General features: G+C 37.5%; 2 protein-coding genes across 11 annotated transcripts in view; one reads left to right on the forward strand and one right to left on the reverse strand.

Annotated features, from left to right (window-relative positions):
• Positions 1-2,444: 2,444 nt before the first annotated feature.
• Positions 2,445-6,677, reverse strand: PIERCE2 (piercer of microtubule wall 2; the record flags this gene model as incomplete). Its single annotated transcript, XM_081289570.1, has 2 exons — positions 6,382-6,677; positions 2,445-2,792 (listed from the first exon to the last, which is right to left on the reverse strand). Exons 1-2 carry the CDS (start codon positions 6,397-6,399, stop codon positions 2,445-2,447), a joined length of 366 nt encoding a protein of 121 aa, XP_081145696.1. The 5' UTR covers positions 6,400-6,677.
• Positions 6,678-6,779: 102 nt separating this feature from the next.
• CCPG1 (cell cycle progression 1) overlaps positions 6,780-22,241 on the forward strand; it is a 39,738-nt gene continuing 24,276 nt past the window's right edge. For 2 of the 10 annotated variants that reach the window (XM_081289560.1, XM_081289566.1), the window contains exon 1: positions 6,784-6,933. In XM_081289560.1, coding sequence (XP_081145686.1) covers positions 6,847-6,933 — 87 coding nt within the window. In that variant the 5' untranslated portion in view covers positions 6,784-6,846. Of the gene's footprint in view, positions 6,934-6,954; positions 7,257-11,040; positions 11,111-21,181; positions 21,251-22,241 lie in introns of those variants that run through there. The other 8 variants (XM_081289563.1, XM_081289564.1, XM_081289561.1 and 5 more) reach the window with 8 other exon arrangements.

Below are 22,241 nucleotides of genomic sequence, written 5' to 3' on the forward strand. Positions count from 1 at the left end.
TTATTTAGAGACAGAGTCTCACTGCATTGCTTAGCACCTCACTTTTGCTGAGCCTGACTTTGAACTCGCAATTCTCCTGTCACAGCCTCCACCAGCCGCTGGGATTACTGGCATGTGCCACCATGCCTGGCCAGAGTCTTTTTTTTTTTTTAATTTTTATTAGTTATTGATGAACCTTTATTTATTTGTTTATATGTGGTGCTGAGAATTGAATCTAGTGCCTCACACATGGTAGGCAAACGCTCTACCATTGAGCCACAACCCCAGCCCCTCTCAGAGTCTTTCTTAATTCAGATTTTTCCTTAGAACTTCTATGTTCTTTTGTCTCAATAAGTAGTAGATAAATAAGATCATGACAATCATTTTGAAAGATTAATAACTAGGAGCCAGGCATGATGGTTTATATGTGTAATACCAGCTCCCCAGGAGGTGAGGCAAGATCCCAAGTTCCCAAGTACAAGACAAGCCTGGGCAAGTTAGGGAGACCCTGTCTCCAAAAAAAAAAAAAAAAAAAAAGAGCTGGGGCTGTAGCTAAGCCATATAGCACTTGCCTAGCAAGTGCAACTTCCTGTGCTTCATTCCCATTAGGACATACAAAAATACTTTCTAACTTTTACTATTTTAAGTATATTATTATTTAAAAGTTCACTGTCATTTAGTTATCAGTTGAAATTCCTTCTTTCTTTTAATATTTTTTAGTTGTAGGTGGACACAATACCTTTATTTTTATGTGGTGCTGAGGATCAAACCCAGTGCCTCATGCATGCTAAGCGAGCACTCTACCTCTGAGCCACAATTCCAGCAGGACATTCCTTATTTCTTAGAAAGGTTTTTAAGAAAATTGATTCAAATCTATGTTCTAAATTGGATGTTCTAACATTGTTTTTAAAAATCATACTTGGGCTGGGGCTATAGCTCAGTGGCAGAGTGCTTGCTTAGCACATGTGAGGCACTGGGTTTGATCCTTAGCACTGCATAAAAATAAAGTAATTCTGTCCATCTGAGAAACTGATGTGACTCCATTTTTTAGAAACCAGCTTCTACCTCAAGGCCTGTCCAGAGGGAGGGGGCATGACCCTTGTCCTTGGAAAAACCCACACAAAGGCTCCTAGGCACACATCCACCCTGCTGAGTTGTTTAACAGGAAAGATCTGGAGTGCCAGGTGAGCAACCCTCAATCACCATGAGACAGGGAAAATATCTGAAATGCCAGGTGACCCTCCCAGTAATTTCTGGTGATTGGTAAGAAGATTAGGTCACCCTGCAGATTATTTATTTTATTTTTTAAATTTTTTTAAGAGGGAGAGAGAATTTTTTTTTTTAAAGAGAGAGTGAGAGAGGAGAGAGAGAATTTTTTTTTAATATTTATTTTTTAGTTCTCGGCGGACACAACATCTTTGTTGGTATGTGGTGCTGAGGATCGAACCCGGGCCGCACGCACACCAGGCGAGCGCGCTACCGCTTGAGCCACATCCCCAGCCCGGAGAATTTTTTTTTAACATTTATTTTTTTTTAGTTTTCGGCGGACACAACATCCTTGTTTGTATGTGGTGCTGAGGATCCGGGCCACATGCATGCCAGGCGAGCGTGCTATTGCTTGAGCCACATCCCCAGCCAAGTCACCCTGCAGTTTAGCATATACACTCTTGCAACCCCTAAACCAATCAGTTCAAATGTATCCACCACTTGAACTCACCAATCATCCTTACCCAATTTGTTCCCACCAGTGAACGTGCTATGTTAAGAGTAGTTGTTTGATTTTCCCATGGTATGAAATGATTTGCTGTGTGATGTTGTGACGCATAGAGTATCCCCCAAAAACCTACAAATCCTCACTGAACTAAGGGCCAGGACTCACTCCTGGGGACAGCTGCATCGAAACGGTTGTGAGTCCAGGCTCGAGCTTGCAATAAAGACTCTTATGTGATTGCATCGGATTCAGCTTCTGGATGTCTATTGGGGTCCCACATATCTGGCATTACACATCTACAACTACAAAAAAAAAAAAAAAAAATTAAGGCATATTTTCTCTTAAATTGTCAAAAGTGTTGCTGAAAGCTCGGTCCTTGTCCCCAATGCCAATCCAATAACAAGGACAAGATTTTGAGAAAAAGGAAAAAGAAGGTTTATTGCTTTGCTAGCAAATGAGAAACACAGGGGACTCCTGTCCCAAAGGCTGTGATTCTACCCATCAGCAGGAACAGGGGTGATTCAGAGAACATGAGATTATCGAGGAGGGATCAGAAAGGAGAAGGTCAGGGAAAAGTCTATGGGGAGGAGAAGATTGAGGAAAAAGAGATCAATAAGATCAGGCAAAAGTTTAGGAAAGAGAAGATCAGGGAGAAGAAGGTCAGGAAAAAGAAAAAAAAAACATATAAGTTTCAAAGCCACAAGGGATATAGTCAAAGCATCAAGTAAATCCCTGTTGCAAAAGGAATATATTTTCATAGAGTATGTTGAAAATTAGGAAAATCAAGGGTTCTGTTTCTATCAGGTGCAGTATTTAGACTGTTATTTTGATAAAGTCCAGTTGCTCTAATATGGTTTGAAAATCCTTGCTCCCTTGGAGTATAATTGCAGGGGAGAAACTGTGGCAAAGGTACAAATTCACCATAATGACTTGAATTGGTTTTGTACATAATCATCTGAGGTTTTGATAGTGAAGTAGCTGTACGGAGTGTCTTTGGGTCCAACATACAGGAAAACACAGGATTGCCAGGGTTCACACAAGGAAGCAGTTGTTCAGGTTTCATTCCTGTGTCTGACTTTGAAGTTGAAGTACTTTTCTTATCCTAAAAGATAAATATATAAAACCATTCTCAATTATTAAAAAATAGAATTAAACTTATTCCTTTCATACCCCTTTTTTTGGGGGGAAATGCTATTCCCTTGAGGGTATTGAATACTACCTGCTAAATGAGCTTTATTTGGTTCAGAGAAACTTGTCAAAATATTCATAAACATGTTATACTAGCACTATGAAAATCAATTACAAGCTGGGTATGGTGGTGCATGCCTGTAATTTCAGCTATTAGGGAGGCCATCCTGTGCAATTTAGTGAGATCCTGTCTCAAAAAACCAAAAAGGGCCAGAATATAGCTCAGTGGTAAAGTGCCCCTGGGTTCGATCCCCAGTACTGAGGGGGAAAAATTAATTTATAGGAAAAGTTTATAATAATAGTCATAGCTGAAGAGGGAGTATACCTCAATTTTTCTAGGGGATAGCCATAACAAAGAATTACAGCTAACAGAATAAGCACAACTGGGAAACTGGGATAAGTGCTATGAAGAAAAATACAAGATATGAAGATATACTGGGGGGCTTTAACCTAGTTTTGGGGGTAAGGAGGGCTGTTCTGGTGAAGTTTTATTAAATCTAAAGGTAGAAAGCAAGGTAGGAAAAGAGATGGAAGCAAAAATCATGGCCAAAGTCAAGTAAATTAGGGTGAAAATGTTTTTAGATAATATAAGAGGCTGAAGCCAGATCTTGCAGGATCTTGGTAATAATGGTAAAAATTTGAGCAGGCTGTGGTGGTGCATACCTGTAATCCCAGTGATATGGGAGGATGCAGCAGGAGGATCTCAAATTCAAGGTTAGCCTCAGCAAATTAGATCATGTCTTAAAAAAAATAAAAAAAAAGGATTGGGGATGTATCTCAGTGGTAGAGTGGTCTGGGTTCACCTCTCTCTCTCTCTCTCTTTTTTTTTTTTTTTTTTTTGAGCAGGGCACAATAGAGCATGGCTGTAATGCAGGGACTCAGGAGGCTGAGGCAGGGGAATCAAAAGTTCGAGGCCAACCTCAGCAATTTAGTGAGACCCTATCTTAAAAGGTTTGAGGATATAACTCAGAGGTAAAGCATGACTGAGTTCAATCTCAAATACCAGAAAAAAAAATAATAATAAGATAAAAGCAATGGAAAACTCTTGAAGGGTTTTAAGGAAAGTATGGTGTAATTTTTAATAAAATTGCTTTGGTTTCTCTCCGAGCCTTGTGTAAATGTGGAGAGGAGCTGTAGTAGTCCATGTAGTGTGTGGCACAGACATGGACATAGTAAACACATTTGAAATTTAGTCATTTGAGGGAAGGAGGCAGCAAGATGTTTAAAAAAAAATGGATGCAAAACTGCTTGTAGCTTTCTAACACATGTGTATAAAATGTTTTATCTTTAATAATGTCTCTTTCTCTCTGTTTTTCATTTGGCACTGGGTATTGATCTCAGGGCTTCATGCATGAAGCAAGCAAGTGCTCTATCACTGAGCTACATCCATGGCCCTTTTTAAAAATTTTCAGATAGGGTCTTGCTAAATTGTCCTGGCTGGCTTCCTGTCTCAGCTTCCCCAGCAGCTGGGATTACACACCTGGTCACTGCACCTGGTCCTAATTTACTGTTATGGCCACCTAGGCAGACTGCCCAAGATAATCTGTGGGCTTTTTTTTTTTTTTAAAGTAAATACTATTGCCTTTAGTCATGAGAACTTTTTTTTCATCAAATAACCCTTTTTGTCATTGGCTCTAAAATTCTGATCAGTTTGGCTCAACATGTAATACAGAAAACCAAATCTAGGGGCTGGGGATGTGGCTCAAGCGGTAGAGTGCTCGCCTGGCACGTGTGCGGCCCGGGTTCGATCCTCAGCTGAAAACTAAAAAATAAATATTAAAATTCTCTCTCTCTCTCCTCTCTCACTCTATCTTAAAAAAAAAATCTCTCTCTCTCAAAAAATAAATAAATAAATATTAAAAAAAAAAAGAAAACCAAATCTATCCCTCTACCCCCACTTCCATTTCTACCCACTCCTTTTTCATAAGGGACCTTTAAAAAAATGAGACAATTTGGGGCTAGGGATGTGGCTCAAGCGGTAGCGCGCTGGCCTGGCATGTGTGCAGGTCCTCAGCACCAATACAAACCAAGATATTGTGTCCACCGAAAACTAAAAAAATAAATATTAAAAATTCTCTCTTAAAAAAATGAGACAATAGAGGAAATAGATGCTTTTGTTTTTACAAAAAGTGCAAATACATATTATGAACATTTTACTTTCTCAATAGTATCAGAAGAGAGTGATATATTAAAGAAAACCAAATCTAGTTCAAACAGAAGACAAATTAGCTGATAAACTTTGTTGGTTTAACATACACCACAAAATCTGTAAATTAGACTGAAATCTTAGATCTCCACGATAATGAAGCCAGAATCAGGCAGTCAGTATAGATAGGTAAATTGAGTCAGATCAGATCAAGGAGGCCAATTTTGATTCTGGGAAGTTGGAGACTGTCATCCCCTAAGGGATGGAAATGTTAATTCCTTCAGAGACCTATCTCCACCCTTATCAAGAACCCGCCCAGTTCCAATCTGTGATGTGGGTAACTCGGTCCAGGAATTGCCCCTCCCTACAGGGAGCTAGGGGATGTTAATGTGTCCTTGGCTTCTCCAACCTGCCCTTTCCCCTTCAGCCCACCTGTTTCCTACCTTTGGGCCATCCCACCGAGCATTCCGGGCCTAGTCACAGATGCAGGAAGGAGAGAGATAAGGCTAGGACTTAAAAAAAAAAAAAAAAAAAGAGTAGAGCACCTCACTTCTTGGAGTACCAGGATACCAGCTATGGCCCCCTTCTCCCTCCTGGGAGAAATCTGTTACCCCTTTTTAAATAAACCCTGCTTTATATGCTTGCCTCAGCATGCTTCTATAATGTTCAAACTTCAACATGTGGGAAAGCAGGACTCCTCACCAATAACTGGCGATATCAATAATTCACAAATATTTGTAGATTCAGAAACAAAATTATGTGTTGTTTTTACTTAACCACACATGCCTTCAATGTGGTTCTTCTTGTTCGGCATTTGCCCTTTTCAAACTTTTTTTTTCCCCTTTTTTTGTAGTACTGGGGATTGAACCCAAAGTGTTCTGCATGCTAGGCAAGCCCTCTTTCATGAGCTACATTCCCAACCCTTTTTCTGTTGTTGTTGAAGATGAACAGAATACTTTTAACTTATTTTTTATGTGGTGCTGGGGATGGAACACATGCGAGGCAAGCGCTCTGCCACTGAGCTACAGCCCCAGCCCTCCCAGTCTTTTTAGTTTATTTTGAGACCAGGTCTTTATTAAGTCCTCCAAATTGCTTAAACCTTACTTTCCACTGACCATTTACAGTGATTATAAGTGTACTTTCCCCTCATATCCTTTTTGGAAAAGACACAATGTATATAAACATGATATTAAAATTAAGCTACGTTAGTCTTGTTCAAACTATCGCCAGTTTGCCCTGGAGTACCAGTGTGTACCATTCCCCAATATCATTTATACCTTCAGATCAACAATGACTTAATTAAGCGCTCATTTTACATTTGAAAATGTAAAAACTCTAGCCTTCTGCACAAACCCACCCAGTCGCAGTCCGTCATTCTATCTTCCTCAATTTTTCGGCAAACGGAGTCTTTTCCTGCAGCGAAAGGCAAGAAGTCCGGCCACTACCCAGGAAACTACACCCAATTAAAGCAGCAAAAAGTCTGAATCCTTGGCTGGATCCCTCTGTATAAAACGATGTGCCTAATCCATGGAGTTGTATTGCCTGGCAAAACCGCGAATCCTTTCGAGTGGTTGCAGCTTGTCTCCATAGCAACTGGCCGCGGGCGCCGCGGCCCGGATGTTGTGAGGATCCGCGGTGGTTTGCCCCAGCTTCCTTTGGTCTCCTCAAGGCAGGCTGCACTCCTCTTCGGGAGTTGTAGTTCTCTTCTCTGCCGCCGCCGGGCCTGAGGCGCGGGGTGGACTACAAGTCCCGGCATGCGCTGGGGCACCTCGCCAGCCGCCGCCTCCCGGCTGCGGACGCCTCCTAGCAGGTTGTTGTTTTTATGAGAGGCGTCACTGGCGCCCGAAGCCGTGACCGCCGCCACCGTGACAGCCGGCTACGTCGGGTGGAGGTGGCGCTGCCGCGTCAGGTACAGTCTTGGGCGAGTTTAGACCCCGGGAGCGGAGTCGGGGCGGACTGTCGGCAGCCGTGATTTACACCCTCAGCTCCGCCGTCTCGCTGGGGCAGAGTGGAGGTCTCACTCCTGCGCGGGGCTGCTCGGGCGGGGACTTGACCCCTGGCGCGCGCGGCCCCACGGGCTAGCTCCTTGAGCCCCGAGTCCAGAGCCCCCGGGGACCGGGCTGGCCCCTGAGGCGTCAGGTCCTGTGGTCTGCAGCCTCTGAACCAGCGTGCAGTCCTGAGGTGTTGCCGGGGTGGGGGAGCTGATGCCCCAGCGGACCCTCCCTTTACCCGGTAGGGCTTGGGGCGATTCTCGTCCGGGCTGATGGAATCCATATGGTAACATGTGTGCGTCACTTTGCCTTTTGGGTCTTTCTATTTTGATGACGTTTGAGCCCCGTGATGCCAGGAATAGAAAGAGTAAAGGTAAAACAATGCACCTGAGATTTCTCCAACGCCAGCCTCCTCCTCCCTACCTTTCTCTCTCTCCACCGGCCTCCTTTAGCTAGTCTTCCTAAAGGACTTGTCCTCAGTAGCAGCTGTCCCACGCGACGTCTTGTGTGTGTTACGTATTTGGCTGTATTTAATGAACCCCAACTCTTTGCCATTGGGAACGACAATTTTAACAAACTCAGCCAATTAAAGTATTTGGTTGAGTGGTGAAATTTGCACTATCCCCCTCTAGCTTTATTAAAGCCAGAATGGAGGTTTCTGTAACTAGAATAGATAACTACTTTAGTATTGAGAATTTTGGGAGTAATCTGCCACTAAATAGTGCTTGAGATGACACTGTTAGCGGATCATACTTTGGCTTAAGGTTTGACTAGACTCCTCATTTCCCAGGGTTATTTGTCATACATAGCTAATGTGGATGGTTTACTATTCTGTTACTAATTTACTGTTACTATTTATGCTTTTCTAGTGTGCAGGAGGCCTTGGGTTTCATACCTAGCCCTGGGAAAAAAAATTCTAATCCATATTTAAAGGCTTTGGGAAAAACTTATTTTAAAATAAAAACAGGTTAGAAGATAGTGTAATTAGAGACAATTTTGAATACCAAGATATAGAATAAGAAGGTGCTTATATTTCTATTGAAAAATAAGGCCAAAAGATATTCAACATGAAACTACGAATTATTTTTCTTTACTTTGCAGTATTTTTTTTAATATTTATTTTTCAGTTTTCGGCGGACACAACATCTTTATTTTATTTGTATGTGGTGCCGAGGATCGAACCCGGCGCCCCGCGCATGCCAGGCGAGCGCGTTACCGCTCGAACCACATTCCCAGCCCCCTTTGCTGTATTTTTCAAATTTTATATAGAAAGAAAAGGAATGCAGCAGTTTCATTTCATGTATATGGATTAATCAAACATTACTTTAAAAAGTAGTTACAACAACAAAAACAGTTCCTGTTGCTGAATCTACCGACTGTATGAATTTAAAAGTAAATTATTTTGGAGAGAAGAAGGGAAAATAAATGAATTAGTTGCACTGGAAGGAATAAAAAATGTAGATGATAATAATTCTTAGCATTTGTACTTAGCATTTTTTTTCCACCTTGTACAGTAAGATCAAAGATAAAAGTACTTAGCCTTTCATGAGTTAAGTCTAGACAATTCCTATAAATCCATCAGGTGAAGAAAGATTGGACCTACTGGAAAGATCTGAAAGTAGCAGAATTTGTTTATTATTTTTAAGCATTACTATAACCAGGTATTTTAATCTTACATGGAATCACTTTGAGTACTATATTTTATATGTCTGATATTTTGCATTTATTTTTATTTTATTTTCTGTTACTGTTACTTTGGGTATGGATAGGTAAGTAGCATAATTATTTAGTTCACATTTGTTTTGTGACAGAAAGACCACATTGTTCTTCCATAGGAATACTGTATGAATTTTGCTATTATCAGTCATTTTAAAAAATTATTTACCTCAATGCCAAATTAATTAGTTGGTGTTTTTTTTTAAAGTTGTAGCTGGACACAATACCTTTTTATTTATTTACTTATTTATTTTTTATGTGGTGCCCAGGATTGAACCTGGTGTCTCATAGGTGCTAGGTGAACACTCTACTGCTGAGCCACAACCTTCAGCCTGCCAAGTTAATTCTTAATGCCTCAATGCCATTAATTTTGTTTTGTTTTGTTTTGTTTTGGTACCAGGGATTGAACGCAGGGGCGCTTACCCACCAAACCACATCTCCAGCTCTTTTTTATAGACAGGGTCTCACTGAGTTACATAGGATCTCTCTAAGTTGCTGAGGCTGGGTTTGAACTCATGATCCTCTTCCCTCAACTTCCTAAATTGCTGGGATTACAGGCATGCACCAATATTGGCTGATGCCATTAATTCTTAATAAAATATCTATATTGAAATTTTTCAGGCAATAGTATTCATATTTTATTTTTTTAGGTTGCCTTGTTTGGAATGTTCCTTCTTTAAATTTCTGTTCTATATTTTCTACATTTTAATTTTGTATATTTTGTGTACTGTGTTGGTTTACTATGTTGTTAGGATTTGGATCCTCTTAACAAAGCATAAGAAGTATTCATAATACATTAACATGTCTGATTTTTGAATAGGTGTAATTGTATCCCTATCTCAATTAAAGATTTTAAAAAATGAGGTCTGAGTATGAACTGCCAGAATCATTAAAAAAAATAGTAGTTTCTGAAAATTTTAAGAACATGGACACAGCAACAAAGCCAATTAAATCCATGGTGTTTTAAAACAAAATGCAGATTCATCTAACAATGCAGAACCACTAGAGGCTGGATTATTTTTGTGTTTGTGTGGTTAAGGTAAGGAAGTTGCCATAATCTAAGTGATAACTACTGTATTTTGAAGGATTTCCTTCCTGACAGTTCTGCAAATTTGATGAGATTTAAACATCTAAAAATATAAGTTGGTTTCGAAGGTCTTTTTCAGTGTCTTAACACCAGAAAAAAATTGAGTAAATCATCTCAACTTGAGTTCTAAGATGAAATTTAGCCCCACAATGTGCAAAGGATTGCATCTAACAAAGTTAGGGATTTTTTTAAAAAGGGAATTTAATGTATGATAAGCTGTAAAAGAGGCTTTAAGATTTTCTGAAGAAGTATTAGAAAATAAGTAGTGTGAATTAAAAATTTTCCTCTTTAATCACATGAAACCAAAAATCTAATTTTTCTTGAGTAATGTGTATAAATCACTATCCTTTCAAAATTTTCTACTTCATATTGCCAGCTTAATGAAGAGTAAAAGGGGCATTGGATTGAGAATCAGGATGTTTTATGATGTTGGGCAAGTAATTTAATTTAGGAGTATCTATTTCCATTTATAAATTGCAATAATACAATAATAGCAACCAGTTGCCTTACTTCTTTTTTCTGAAGATCAAATCAGACATGATTTGTAAGTGACAGTATTATTGGCCTGCATAAGTGACATTTACATAAAGTATATTATACACTTGAAGTGTAATGACTTGACATGATAAATGCTTCTTGATGAAGTTTCATTAAAGTCAAATGGAGCTTCATTTGATTTCTTAGTGAGCTTGGTGGCATTTTCTAGGTTGAAGGAAACCTGGCTCCTCTTCTGACTGTGACTTTGCACTCTGCTGCATTAAAGGCCTTGAAACAGTAGTGTGTTTCTGTGGTTGGGTTTTTAATTTTTGTTTTAATCTCACATCTAAAAGAGAGTATTGGAGCCCTATTTTAACAGGAAGTGGCTACTCTTTCTAAAATGAGACATTAAATTGATTTTATAAGAAATGAGACTACATTAAGTATGAAATCCCAGGTCCTCTGAGAGATAACATTGCTTACATAAGCAGTAAAGTTTAGCCATCTCCTTCTGGAGAAGTCAGCCCTGGCTGTTATAGCATCTGACTATGGAGATTAACTTCAAGTTTTGTTGACAAACAGCATTCAAATGAAAAGTCTTAGTAATTTAGGAATACATTATAAGGAGTTTATCAGAGTACATAGAGGTAAATGAAAATAAAAGACAAATATATATTGTATCATGGGTTGGTAATTTTTTTAAGTGAGAAATCCATCTTTTTTTCTAATAATTATTTCTTTTTAGTTGTAGGTGGATACAATACCTTTAAAAATAAAGGTGCTGAGGATTGAACCCAGTGCTTCATGCATGCTAGGTGAGCATTCTACCACTGAGCTACAACCCCAGATCTATACTTTTATCCAGTAGAAAAATGAAAGTTTGAGAATAGCAAAACCCAACCAAGGATCCAGTATTTTTAAAATTTATTTCTCTATACAAAGGAAAAAGAGCACCCATGGCTTACAGTAGTACCCAAGTGAGGACAGACTGTAGATTTGTGTGTCTTATATATCTTTTAACCCTTCCAGACTTTTATAAAATTAAGATATAACAACACAGGAAAATCAAGATTTTTCTCACAATGAGAATATCCTTTGAAAAGAATACTATACTGGCAGTTATTTTTTTTCAGTGTTTTGGATTCATTATTGTTTACTTACTTTATTTCAAACTATTAATTAAAGATGTGGCTTCTTTTAAATTAAGGCAAAAAGGGAAACTTTTATCTTCAGATATGGCAGTAATTACTTTTGTTTCCCAATTACCTTACATCAAAGAAGGAAATGTGTGACGAAATTGTGTATTGACTCACTTCTCTTGCAGAATTTATTTTTTAGATCAAAAGGTTACTTTGCTGTTTGTTAACAGTATTACTTCCTCTTTCTGGGCATGGATAAAATGAAATTATTCCCCCTTTTCTAGGTTTTTTTCAGGTACTTATATTTAGTAATAAACTTTAGGGTTTTTGTACTTTATGAGAACTGGGAGAGCCTGCTTAATGGGTGGGTTATTTCCACTTTGATCATGAATATAAGAGGCAGGATAGCCATAGGATCTACTTCTTGATGCTATAATTGCCACCCTGAGGACTGAACTCATCAAAAGCCCAGATAGTAAAGATTTTAAGGTAACCTATTAAATTTCTTTAAGGATTTGTGTTTATCATTCCCTATGCTTAAAAATGGCTTGTCTTTTCATTTAAAAAAATGTGTTTTTTCCCTGTTTCAGAAAGGTAATAAATGAATGCTGAAAATTTAGCAGACATTGCACATGTAATTTTATGTTTTTTTTTAATTGAAAATACCCTTTAATTTTTTGTGTGGGTAAGTACCTCTATATTTTTAATATATTGAACCAAGAGTAGTGGTACACCTCTGTAATCCCAGCTTCTTGGGAGGCTGAGGCAGATGGATTGCAGGTTAGAATCCAGTCTGGACCATTTACAAGACCCTATCTCAAAAATGAAATTAAAAAACGAATTTGGTGGGCACTGTCAGTGGTAGAATGGTTGCCTTGCAAGGCCCTGAGTTTTAACCCTGATTTTTTATACTCCATATAAAAAAATTGTGAAATTATGAATTCCATATTCAGAATTTCTGATCAAATCTTTTGTCTCTTGGAGCTGTTTGGAAACCAATTTAATTTGGACTCTCATTGGTAAAAACTTGCTATAAGATTTATCTGCTTGTAATAGTTAAAAGATCCCTTTAAGAGCTGGGGGTGGTATCACATGCCTGTAATCCCAGTTACTCAGGAGGGTGAGGCAGGAGGACTATAAATTCAATGACTGCCTGGGCTACTTGGTGAAATCTTGTTTTAAAATAAAAAAAATAGGCGCTGGGTGGTATAGCTCAGTGGAAGAATACACTGGTAGGGGTGGGGATCTAGCAAGTTTTTTTTTGTGTGTTATCAGGGATTAAACTCTGGGGCTCTCAACTACTGAGCCACATCCCCAGCCCTGTATTTAGTGACAGGGTCTCACTGATTTGCTTAACATCCGCCTTGCTTTCCTGAGGCTGGCTTTGAACTCATAATCTTCTTGCTTCAGCCTCTGGAGCCACTGGGAATACAGGCGTGCACCACTGCACCTGGCACCATTTTTTTTTTAATTGCTAGGATATGGGGCTGAAAAATGTTTGATATTATAGGGGACTTAAAGGGCCTTTCACTTAAGATCAGACTGGATAAAAGAAACCTATAGAGTGGAAATTTCTCTCTGCTCTCACGAATAGGACTAAAGACCCTTTCTTCCTTCAGAGCAATACATGAGGCTGTTGGTGTTATTATAACAAAATACCTGAGCTAAATTAACTTTATAAAGAAGTTTATTGCTCAAAAGTTCTGGAAGTTCCAGCCTCCTCTACCCCCCCCCCCCCCCAATCAGGTGATGGGCTTATTGCTGTCAGAGTCCCAAGGTGGCACAGGACATCACGTGACAAAAGGCAAGGAAGCATACGTATGTGTCATGTTCTGCTCTTCCTTATAAAGCCATCAGTATTTAATCATGGCTCTACCTTTATGATCTAATATAATCCTATTCATGTTGTAAAGCGCTCCCCCCCAGTTCTAAAACATAACTATAGAAAAAGTAAGGATAAAACTTGTTGGTCCAACTGCTCATAAAATCTTTGGAAGTATGTATCTCAGGTGCATTTAAATAAAATTTGTTGTAAAATGTAAACTGTTCTCACTATTAAGAAAGACTTTTCCTTTTCCTTTGGTTATGCTTTTTTTTTTTGGTATAGATGGTCATAGCACAATGCCTTTATTTTTTATGTGGTGCTGAGGATTGAACCTGGGTCCCACCTGTGCTAGGGGAGCGCTCTACCTCTGAGCCACAGTCCCAGCCCTGGCCATACTTTTTTAAAAACCCATTTTCATTTTTTAATAACTGGTGCTGGGAATTGAATCCAGGGCTTCACATAAGCTAGGCAAATACTCTACCATTTAACTACATCCTCAATTCTTTTTGAGTCATGGTCTTATCGAGTTACCTAAAATGGCTTCATACTTGGGATTCTCTTGCCTCAGCCTCTCAGTAGCTAGGATTACAGGCCTGTGTACCTCCACACCCAGTTTATCTGAATGTTTTACTCTTTCTTTGTACTGATTTTGTATTGCTTAATTTCCAAAGTCTTCTTTGAGTTATAAAGGGTAATAATTAAAATGATTTTGCTGGGTGAGGTAGTGCACACCTGTATTCCCAGCTACTTGGGAAGTTGAAACAGGAGAATCACTTGAGCCCAGGAGTTCAAGACCAGCCTGGGCAACATAGCAAACCTTGTTTCAAAAAGAAAGGTTTAGCCAGGTACAGTATGGTACACATCTGTAATCCCATGGAATTTGAGAGTCTGAGACAGGAAGATTGCAAATTTGAGGCCAGCCTCAGCAACTTAGTAAGACCCTTTCTCAAAGTGAAAAATAAAAGGGCTGGGGATGCAGCTAATTGGTTAATTGTCTCTGGGTTCAATCAATAAAAAAAAGTTTAGAACAGTATCAAGTTGCTGGAATTACAAGCATGCACCACCACACTCTGCAAGGCTGTTTTTCTTGGTGACTGTTAATGTAGATTGGTAGTATCACAAGGAAGCAAAGTTTAGGTTGGGGTTAAACTTTTGATACTTTGGAGGTTCTCTTCTTTGCAACACAATTGAAGATGGTAAAATGTCATTGAACTGAACTAGACTTTACTATCTTCAATGTTACATTGATATTGTATTTAGTATTTCATCTAGAAGGGTAGCCATCTTTGATTGCTGAAAGCAAGGTGAAGTGATACAGAGGCCAGCTCCAGCTGGCAACTGTCATCTTGTTCCTTAATTCCTTCTGTCAGGCTTTGGTAAGAGGTCATTATGAAGCTGAGGAGTCCAATAATGGGTTAGGACACTGGGGTACTGTGTCATTAACCATCATCAAATTTTTCTTCTTTGCTGCTGGAGACTTTATGAGGAAGCAAAAGAGTGGCAGACTAGCTATGGGTGAGATTGTTAGATAATAGCGGATTACTTAAGTTTTTCTATTTTGCCATCATAGTGATTGTGTTTGATTTCAATGATCTTGAGTACTTCTTAAAACTAAATAAGAACTGTTCATAATTATGTGAAATTTAAGAGATGCAAGTTTAGGGATGGGGTTATTTCTGATCCTTAAGTTCATTATTATTTCTGATTCTTTTAGTGAATAAATGCTTACATGTTCTCTACTGTAGATAAAATAAATGCTAAGAGATTATAGATAAATATTGTATGGTGTTTTCTGACTAAGTTAAAACACTTAGGCTGTTATAAAGATATTAAAAAAATTGTAGCTCTTTATCAAAATTTTGAATGTAATATTAATTAGAGAAGTAACCTAAGGAAAAAAGTTGTGTAAGATATCATTAGGCTAATTTCTGTTCATTCCTACCAGATGACATGGATTCAGGTTTAAAAAACTTGAACTTTTTCAATTATTTTTCCTTCTAACCTATGAATATATCTATACCTAGAGCCATCATTGTGTCCTCCTTCCAGTGTTGAAATCTTTCTGTTTACCTCCCAGACCCCTGAATTACTGGAGATGGAACCCAAGGGTGCTACCACTTAACTAATATCCCCATACTTAAAAAAAAAAAAATTGTTTTAGGGCTTTGCTAAGTTGTTGAGACAGGCCTTGAACTTGTGATCCTTCTGCCTCAGCCTCCTGGGTTACTGGGATTACAGGTGTGAACCATTACTCCTGTTTTATCTAATCATGTTTTATCTAGAATGTTGAAAGTTATCATTTATCCTTTCTTCCTGTATGTCTTTCATAGAATGAAAGGGCTTTTCTGAATCTACTGGAAGACTCTGGGGTTGCTCCCCATTGACATAATTTAATTCTGAAATATTCTTAGAGCTGAGGAGTGGTAGACCACCTGCTTAGCATGTGTGAGGCCCTGGGTTCAGTCCCCAGTACCACCAAAACACAAACAAGCAACAGTAATAAAATGGGATTGAGGTGGTGCTCATTTGTAATAATACCAGAGATCTTTCCTAGCTACTCTATTTTAAAATTCCAATTCATGCACCTTCCCCTTCATCAACTGGCTTACTTTTGTCTTCTAGAAAGTATGCTTCCTTTCAGGGAGGACTTATTTTTTTTTTTTTTTTTTCTTTTGAGTCCTTATTCTTAGCACTTGGAATAGTTCATGGCACAGTGTAAAGTACTCAGTGTTTGTTGAATGAATGACTATAATATTAAATGTTTCAGATCAGGATAGGCTTATTTAAAATATTTCTCTAGGATTACTATTGGAAAACGTTGATTATAAAGGACATTTTAAAGTTTTCGTTAGTTATGATCCTGTGTTCTTCTCTCTCAGGTAAAATTTCTTTTAAAGCAGGCATTTTCATATCCTTTTGGTAGATGAAAGATCTGGAACCTTTGAAAAGCATTGTAGAAAAAGATTTGTGAAAGCTATCCAGACTGTCTATCTTAGATGACATTGACAGTATAGCAGCACTTTTTTTGGCCCTTACAGCTTATTGTTTGCTTTACTTTGGAATTGTAGAAGCATGGTATAATAATGCCCTCATTCTTCTCCATCATCTTTAATTCTAGAAGATAGGGAAATGGAAAATTTACCTTTCCATAGTAAAATGTAGCTACTCAGGAATGATGAGGTACACCATCAGGTAATTGAAACCAGTTGTACTTAATGAGGTATAATTAATATTATTGCTGTCTTATTCTGACAAGTTTCTTTCTTTCTTTTTCTTTTTTTTTTTTTTTTTGTACCAGGGCTTGAACCCAAGGACACTTACCCACTGAGCCACATCCCCAGTCCTTTTTATTTTTTATTTTGAGACAAGTTTCAAAATACAGTCTTACTAAGTTGCTGAGGCTGGCTTTGAATCTATGATCCTACTGCCTCAACCTCTTGAGCTTCTGGGATTATTGTTGTGCAGCACCATGCCTGGCTTATTAGAAATTCTGACCACTGTCACCTAATTTTTTTGTTTTTCTTGAGATGTTTGATATTAAACACAGGGCATCATGCATGCTTGGAAAGTACTCTTCCACTGAGCTGCATCCCAAACCCCCTTTTTTTTTTTTTTTTTAATTTGTTTTGATGCAAGATTCAGCCAGATTGCCAAAGCTGGCCTTAAACTTGCAATCTTCTTACCTCAGCCTCCCAAGTAGCTAGGATGATAGACCTTTGTCACTGTACCTAGCTTGGCTAATGCTATTTTCTGAGATACCAGAAACAGGAAAATGATTTCTGTTTTGTAGATGTATTTGAAAGGCCTGAGCAATATACAAATGGAATATAAAGCAATTGGGAACATATAACTGATTTAGTTAGAGACTACTGTAATGAATAAAAGGAAACCTGAGTTTAGCCAAGTTTTCAAGTTTATTGTCTTTCCAAAATATCCTTAGCTTTGTAACTATATGATTCCTTTGTAAATTTTCCATAAACTCTGGTTATTTCTAAGTTATTACTAGTAAACCTAGTAAAATGAGAAGAATTTATGCATTTACCTATGGTCAGAATAAACCGAGAGGAACCTCATGGGTTTCTCCAGAATTTTAAGATCCTTAAAGAACAATTTGGACTTTTGTCCATGACCTCATCATCATCCAGAAATGCTTACTTAACAGGTGGGCAAATAAACAATTATAGCACAGGATTCTAATTTAAGTTCCAGATTAGGGAAAATATTAGAGTCTTTGAGAATAGGGTCAAGGAATGGTACAAAGGAAGCATTAGCTGAGATGAGTTTAAGAGTTTGTGTTGCAGTAAGGGGATAGACCACTGATCACAATTTGTAAAGCCCTAGAGTAAAGAGAAAGCATAATGTTTTATTTTTTAATTTTTTGGTGTGGGGGATTAATTCCAGGGCCACTTGCATGCTAAACACATAATACCACCAAGCTGCACCCCCAGCTTGAGCCTTTTAAAGGAATTTAAAAGGTTGGAGGAAAAGAATAATTTGAAAGAGGATGAATTGATAGAGATTAAAGATATTTAAGGCCTTTGGGTCATATTCTGAAGACAATATGGAAATTTTAAAGGAATGGCATAATGAGATGATTATTTTAGGAAGATATCTGACAAGGTTCAAACACTACAGGAATATTTCATAGTCAGTGTGTCTAGAGTTGGCCTTAGAAAGTTACCAGTTTTTTATGTGATAATAGTACACACAACTCCTTATTCCCCTTGTACAAAGGGGTGCTGTATCATTGAATTACATCTCCAGAGCTTTTTGTTCTTTGAGATAGGGTCTCTGTTTGTTGCCCAGGCTGGCCTTGAATTTGGGATTCTTTTGTCTCAGCCTCCCAGGTAGCTGGGATTACAAGCATTTTCCAATTTACATGGATTTCAACTGTTTTTGAGAACAACTAAATTAAGAGGGTTCTTTAGTAGGCCTGTCACTTTGCTTGCCCATACTATCAAAATGGTGTATGCCATGTGAGTTTTTTTTTTTTTTCTCTCTCTCTTTTGGTTTAGTTTGGGCATACATATACTCCCCCTATGGAAGTAAACAAAGACTTAAATTGGGATTGTATTAAAGTAGGCTCATTGATTTGAAAAATTCAAGTTTGATAAATATCCACAGTTAGGCAATGTATTAATACACATTAATACTTTGTTTTGAAATGTCTTTATTTCATCTCCAGTTAATAGAGGAGGGCTTACTTGTTTAAAAGAACTGTTTAAATTGAAATTACCTAGGGAATAGGAGATTTATGCATATTTAAATATCTCTGATGAGTAATCTGGAAGTTTGAAGGGGCATTAAGAAAATAAAGTTCAAGTAAGTCTATGGAGGTGGGATGTAGCAACAGTGAGAGTGTGAACTATTAACAGAAGTTTTAGAAGGTGGGGAAGGCAAAGGAAAGAAAGAAGCTTTCATGTGGTAAAGAATGTTTTTTGGGCTTCAGTCGATTTTCTTGTTCACAGAGCTCCACTTACTTGTTTCATGTGGAATGTGTTTTTCAGTTGTCCAGTCACTGAAACCAGAAACCTGGGAAATACCTTCTACTTTCCCTTTCTATGATTGGCTATTTAGTCCTTTAAAAAAGTCTTCCATGTCTTTTCAGATCTCTCTAAAATGTTCCCCGCCATTTGCCCTGTCTTCATTAGTATTTATTAAGTTTAGTAGTTATCTTTTTCATGGAATATTACATTGTTTGCATCCTACAGGTTTAGGGCCCTTTAGTTGCTTCCTTCTCCATCTTATAATATACTCTCAGAATTCAAATTTGATCTTTTTTCACTCCACTCATGTTAGATTAATTGCCTTTTTTTTTTTAGAATTTTCTTAGACTAAAATTTTCAGCTTCTGTTCTTGCTGTATAATGCTTTTTCCCTTTTAAAAAAATTTTTTTAGACATCGATGGACCTTTATTTTGTTCATTAATTTCTATGTGATGCTAAGAATTGAACCTAGTGCCTCACACATGCTAGGCAAGCACTCTACCCCTGAGCCACAACCCCAACTAATACTTTTTCCCTTTCTTGCTTGGGAAGGAAGAAACCTGGAAATTACTATCAGATCTGATTTTTTTTTAAACAAGAAGCTGGATATGTTTATTTTTATGTAATATCTCAATTTCTAAAATTTGGCAGCTGTTAATTCAGTTTGAAAAATATGCTGTCTAGTTTGCAGGTTCATTTATAAAACCTTTGATTATATATAAACCCTCTTTTCCCACTGCAAATTTAATTGCCCAATCTTTGTGTACTCACATATGTCAATGTATGCTTTTCAAATTATTATAAAACACAATACAAATAGTGATATGTATTAAAAGTTTTTTTAGGGGCTGGGGATGTGGCTCAAGCGGTAGCGTGCTCGCCTGGCATGCGTGCGGCCTGGGTTCGATCCTCAGCACCACATACCAACAAAGATGTTGTGTCCTCCGAGAACTAAAAAATAAATATTAAAGAAAAAATTCTCTCTCTCACTCTCTCTCCTCTCTCACTCTCTCTTTAAAAAAAAATAAATAAATAAAAATCAGAGACTCAAAGATTAGGGTACAAAAATGTTAACCACAGCACTATTTAAAAAAAAAAAAAGTTTTTTTAAAACTCATGAAAACTGCTTCGATGAGAAATTGGAATTTACATAGTTTAACAAAGAATACTGGGATAAGGTTAAACATAACATTGGTTAATATTCCTTGAGGTATTCATACTGTAGCCTTTTGGATAATCTTTGTTGGATAGAAAGACTTTATTTTACTCTAAGACTTTTCTGTAAGTTTATAGAAATTTTGTAGGGTTATAGATGACCTGATCTAACCAATTAAATAGAAATCAAAACAGATGACTTCATGTGAACTTCTCAGAAATCTCTAACATAGCATAAAAAGTCACATGATCATTTTTAATGTTCAAATTTTGAATAATTTATCTGAAAACATGCACATTTTTTATGTTTAGTGACTAGCCTCTTTGTATCTCCTTTTAGAAAATATTAATTTATAAGAGTTTCCAGAATGAATAGATGATTCAGATCTTTAATTTTTGCCTGTTCTTATTTGAGCACTAGTTCAGTATTATCTAGAGTTCTAGTAGCATTGCAGCCATCAGCTTGGATCTAATATCTTCACAGTATATGTGCAGTAACAGAAGCATATGATTTAGATGTGTAGAGCAAGTTGAGATGCATTTTGCAGTTTAAAGGAGCCTCAGATGGAAAGTGGAGAAGAAACTAGGTAAAGTGACCAGTGTATGCTGATCCAGAACTTGATTTTAGGTCATTGCCAGTGACCATAAGTTTTGAACCAACCTCTGTTCTTTTTTTTTTTTCCTTTTATTTTTCCCTACTTTAATCCAATACAACTGAAATATCTCTGACATATTTTAATAAAAACTTAAGTTTCTTCTCTGCTTGTAAAATTTAAATTGCTGTGTAGCCAACATAGAGACTTCATTTTGCTTGGCAGGGGAGCCCTTCCAGTCTCCCTACTTCTTGATTTCTTTAGCCATGCTTTTTACACCTCTCACTATTCATTGAAAATATGGGTCTTTACTGTTTATTTCTTCCCTAGTCACCATTCTGCCAACCTCAACTGTCTGACGTGGTTAAATAGGGTTCTCCTTCCTCTTTAATTCTGCCTGGTCAAATCCTACATTTTTCTTTCAGACTCAACTTTCTTCTTCATTCCAATAATAGGATTGCCCAGACCATTCTAGCTCAGGAGAATCGTCTTGTCTTTAGAAGTTTGGTTGTTTTTGTTCATAAAGGTTTGCAATCATATCATATCCTGTGTGATAAATCTATGGGTGGGTTGTCTCAGTTTCATCTGGAAGGCAGTAAGCCACGTTTCATATTTATGTCACATATAGAGCTTCTTATCAGATTAAAAAAAATGTGTCCCACAAGTCAATATGTTCTTGTATTTGTAGACCTGAAAAATGTCTGAAAATTCCAGTGACAGTGATTCATCTTGTGGTTGGACTGTCATCAATCATGAGGTATGCTCTTTAATACTTTTTATGAGGCAATTTGTACTCTTTTTTTTTTTTTTTAAAGAGAGAGTGTGAGAGAGAGAGGGAGAGAGAATTTTTTATTTTTTTTATTTTTTATTTTTTATTTTTTTTATTTTTTATTTATTTTTTTGTTAGAGAATTTTTAATATTTATTTTTTAGTTCTCGGCAGACACAACATCTTTGTTGGTATGTGGTGCTGAGGATTGAACCCCTCGCCGCACGCATGCCAGGCGAGCGCGCTACCGCTTGAGCCACATCCCCAGCCGGAGAGAGAATTTTTTTTTAAAAGAGAGAGAGAGAGAGAGATAGAATTTTATTTATTTTTTAGTTTTTTCGGCGGACACAACATCTTTGTTTGTTTGTGGTGCTGAGGATCGAACCCGGGCCGCACGCATGCCAGGCAAGCGCGCTACTGCTTGAGCCACATCCCCAGCCCAATTTGTAGTCTTTTAGTGTTAGCAGTGATATAAAATGTTCTTTGAAGGCCAGCATTTTTCTGCATTTAACCCAAAGGTTCCATTGTCTGTAGCTTGCTTTGCTGAAAACTCTTCATGGGCCAGTATTGTCTGCATTATTGTTCATAGCTTTCCTTAGCTTGAAGTTGTTAGGCACATTTTTATTTATTATTAGTCAGGCTCTGTGCTTTATCCAATTCTCATATAATTAAAAAAACCCTCACTGTATATAGATTGTTTTCATTCTTATTTTGTAGTTAAGAAAACTGAAGCTTAGAAAGGTAAATTTGTCAAAAATTAAGTAATTAGAAAATATCCAAGCCTGGATAGAACAGAATGGCTCAAAGGAAGATGGAGAATGTATAATTATGTTGTTATAGGAACTTAACAGAACTATGATGTTATAGGAACTTAACAGAACTTAAAGAACTATGGTTAGAACTTTATCACAAAAATATATTTTATGTAGAGGAGTAATATACATACAATGAATGCACATAACTAGTTTGTAATAAACATT

This window comes from Spermophilus citellus (assembly GCF_964194105.1).
Source record: "Spermophilus citellus genome assembly, chromosome: 4".
Classification (NCBI taxonomy): domain Eukaryota; kingdom Metazoa; phylum Chordata; class Mammalia; order Rodentia; family Sciuridae; genus Spermophilus; species Spermophilus citellus.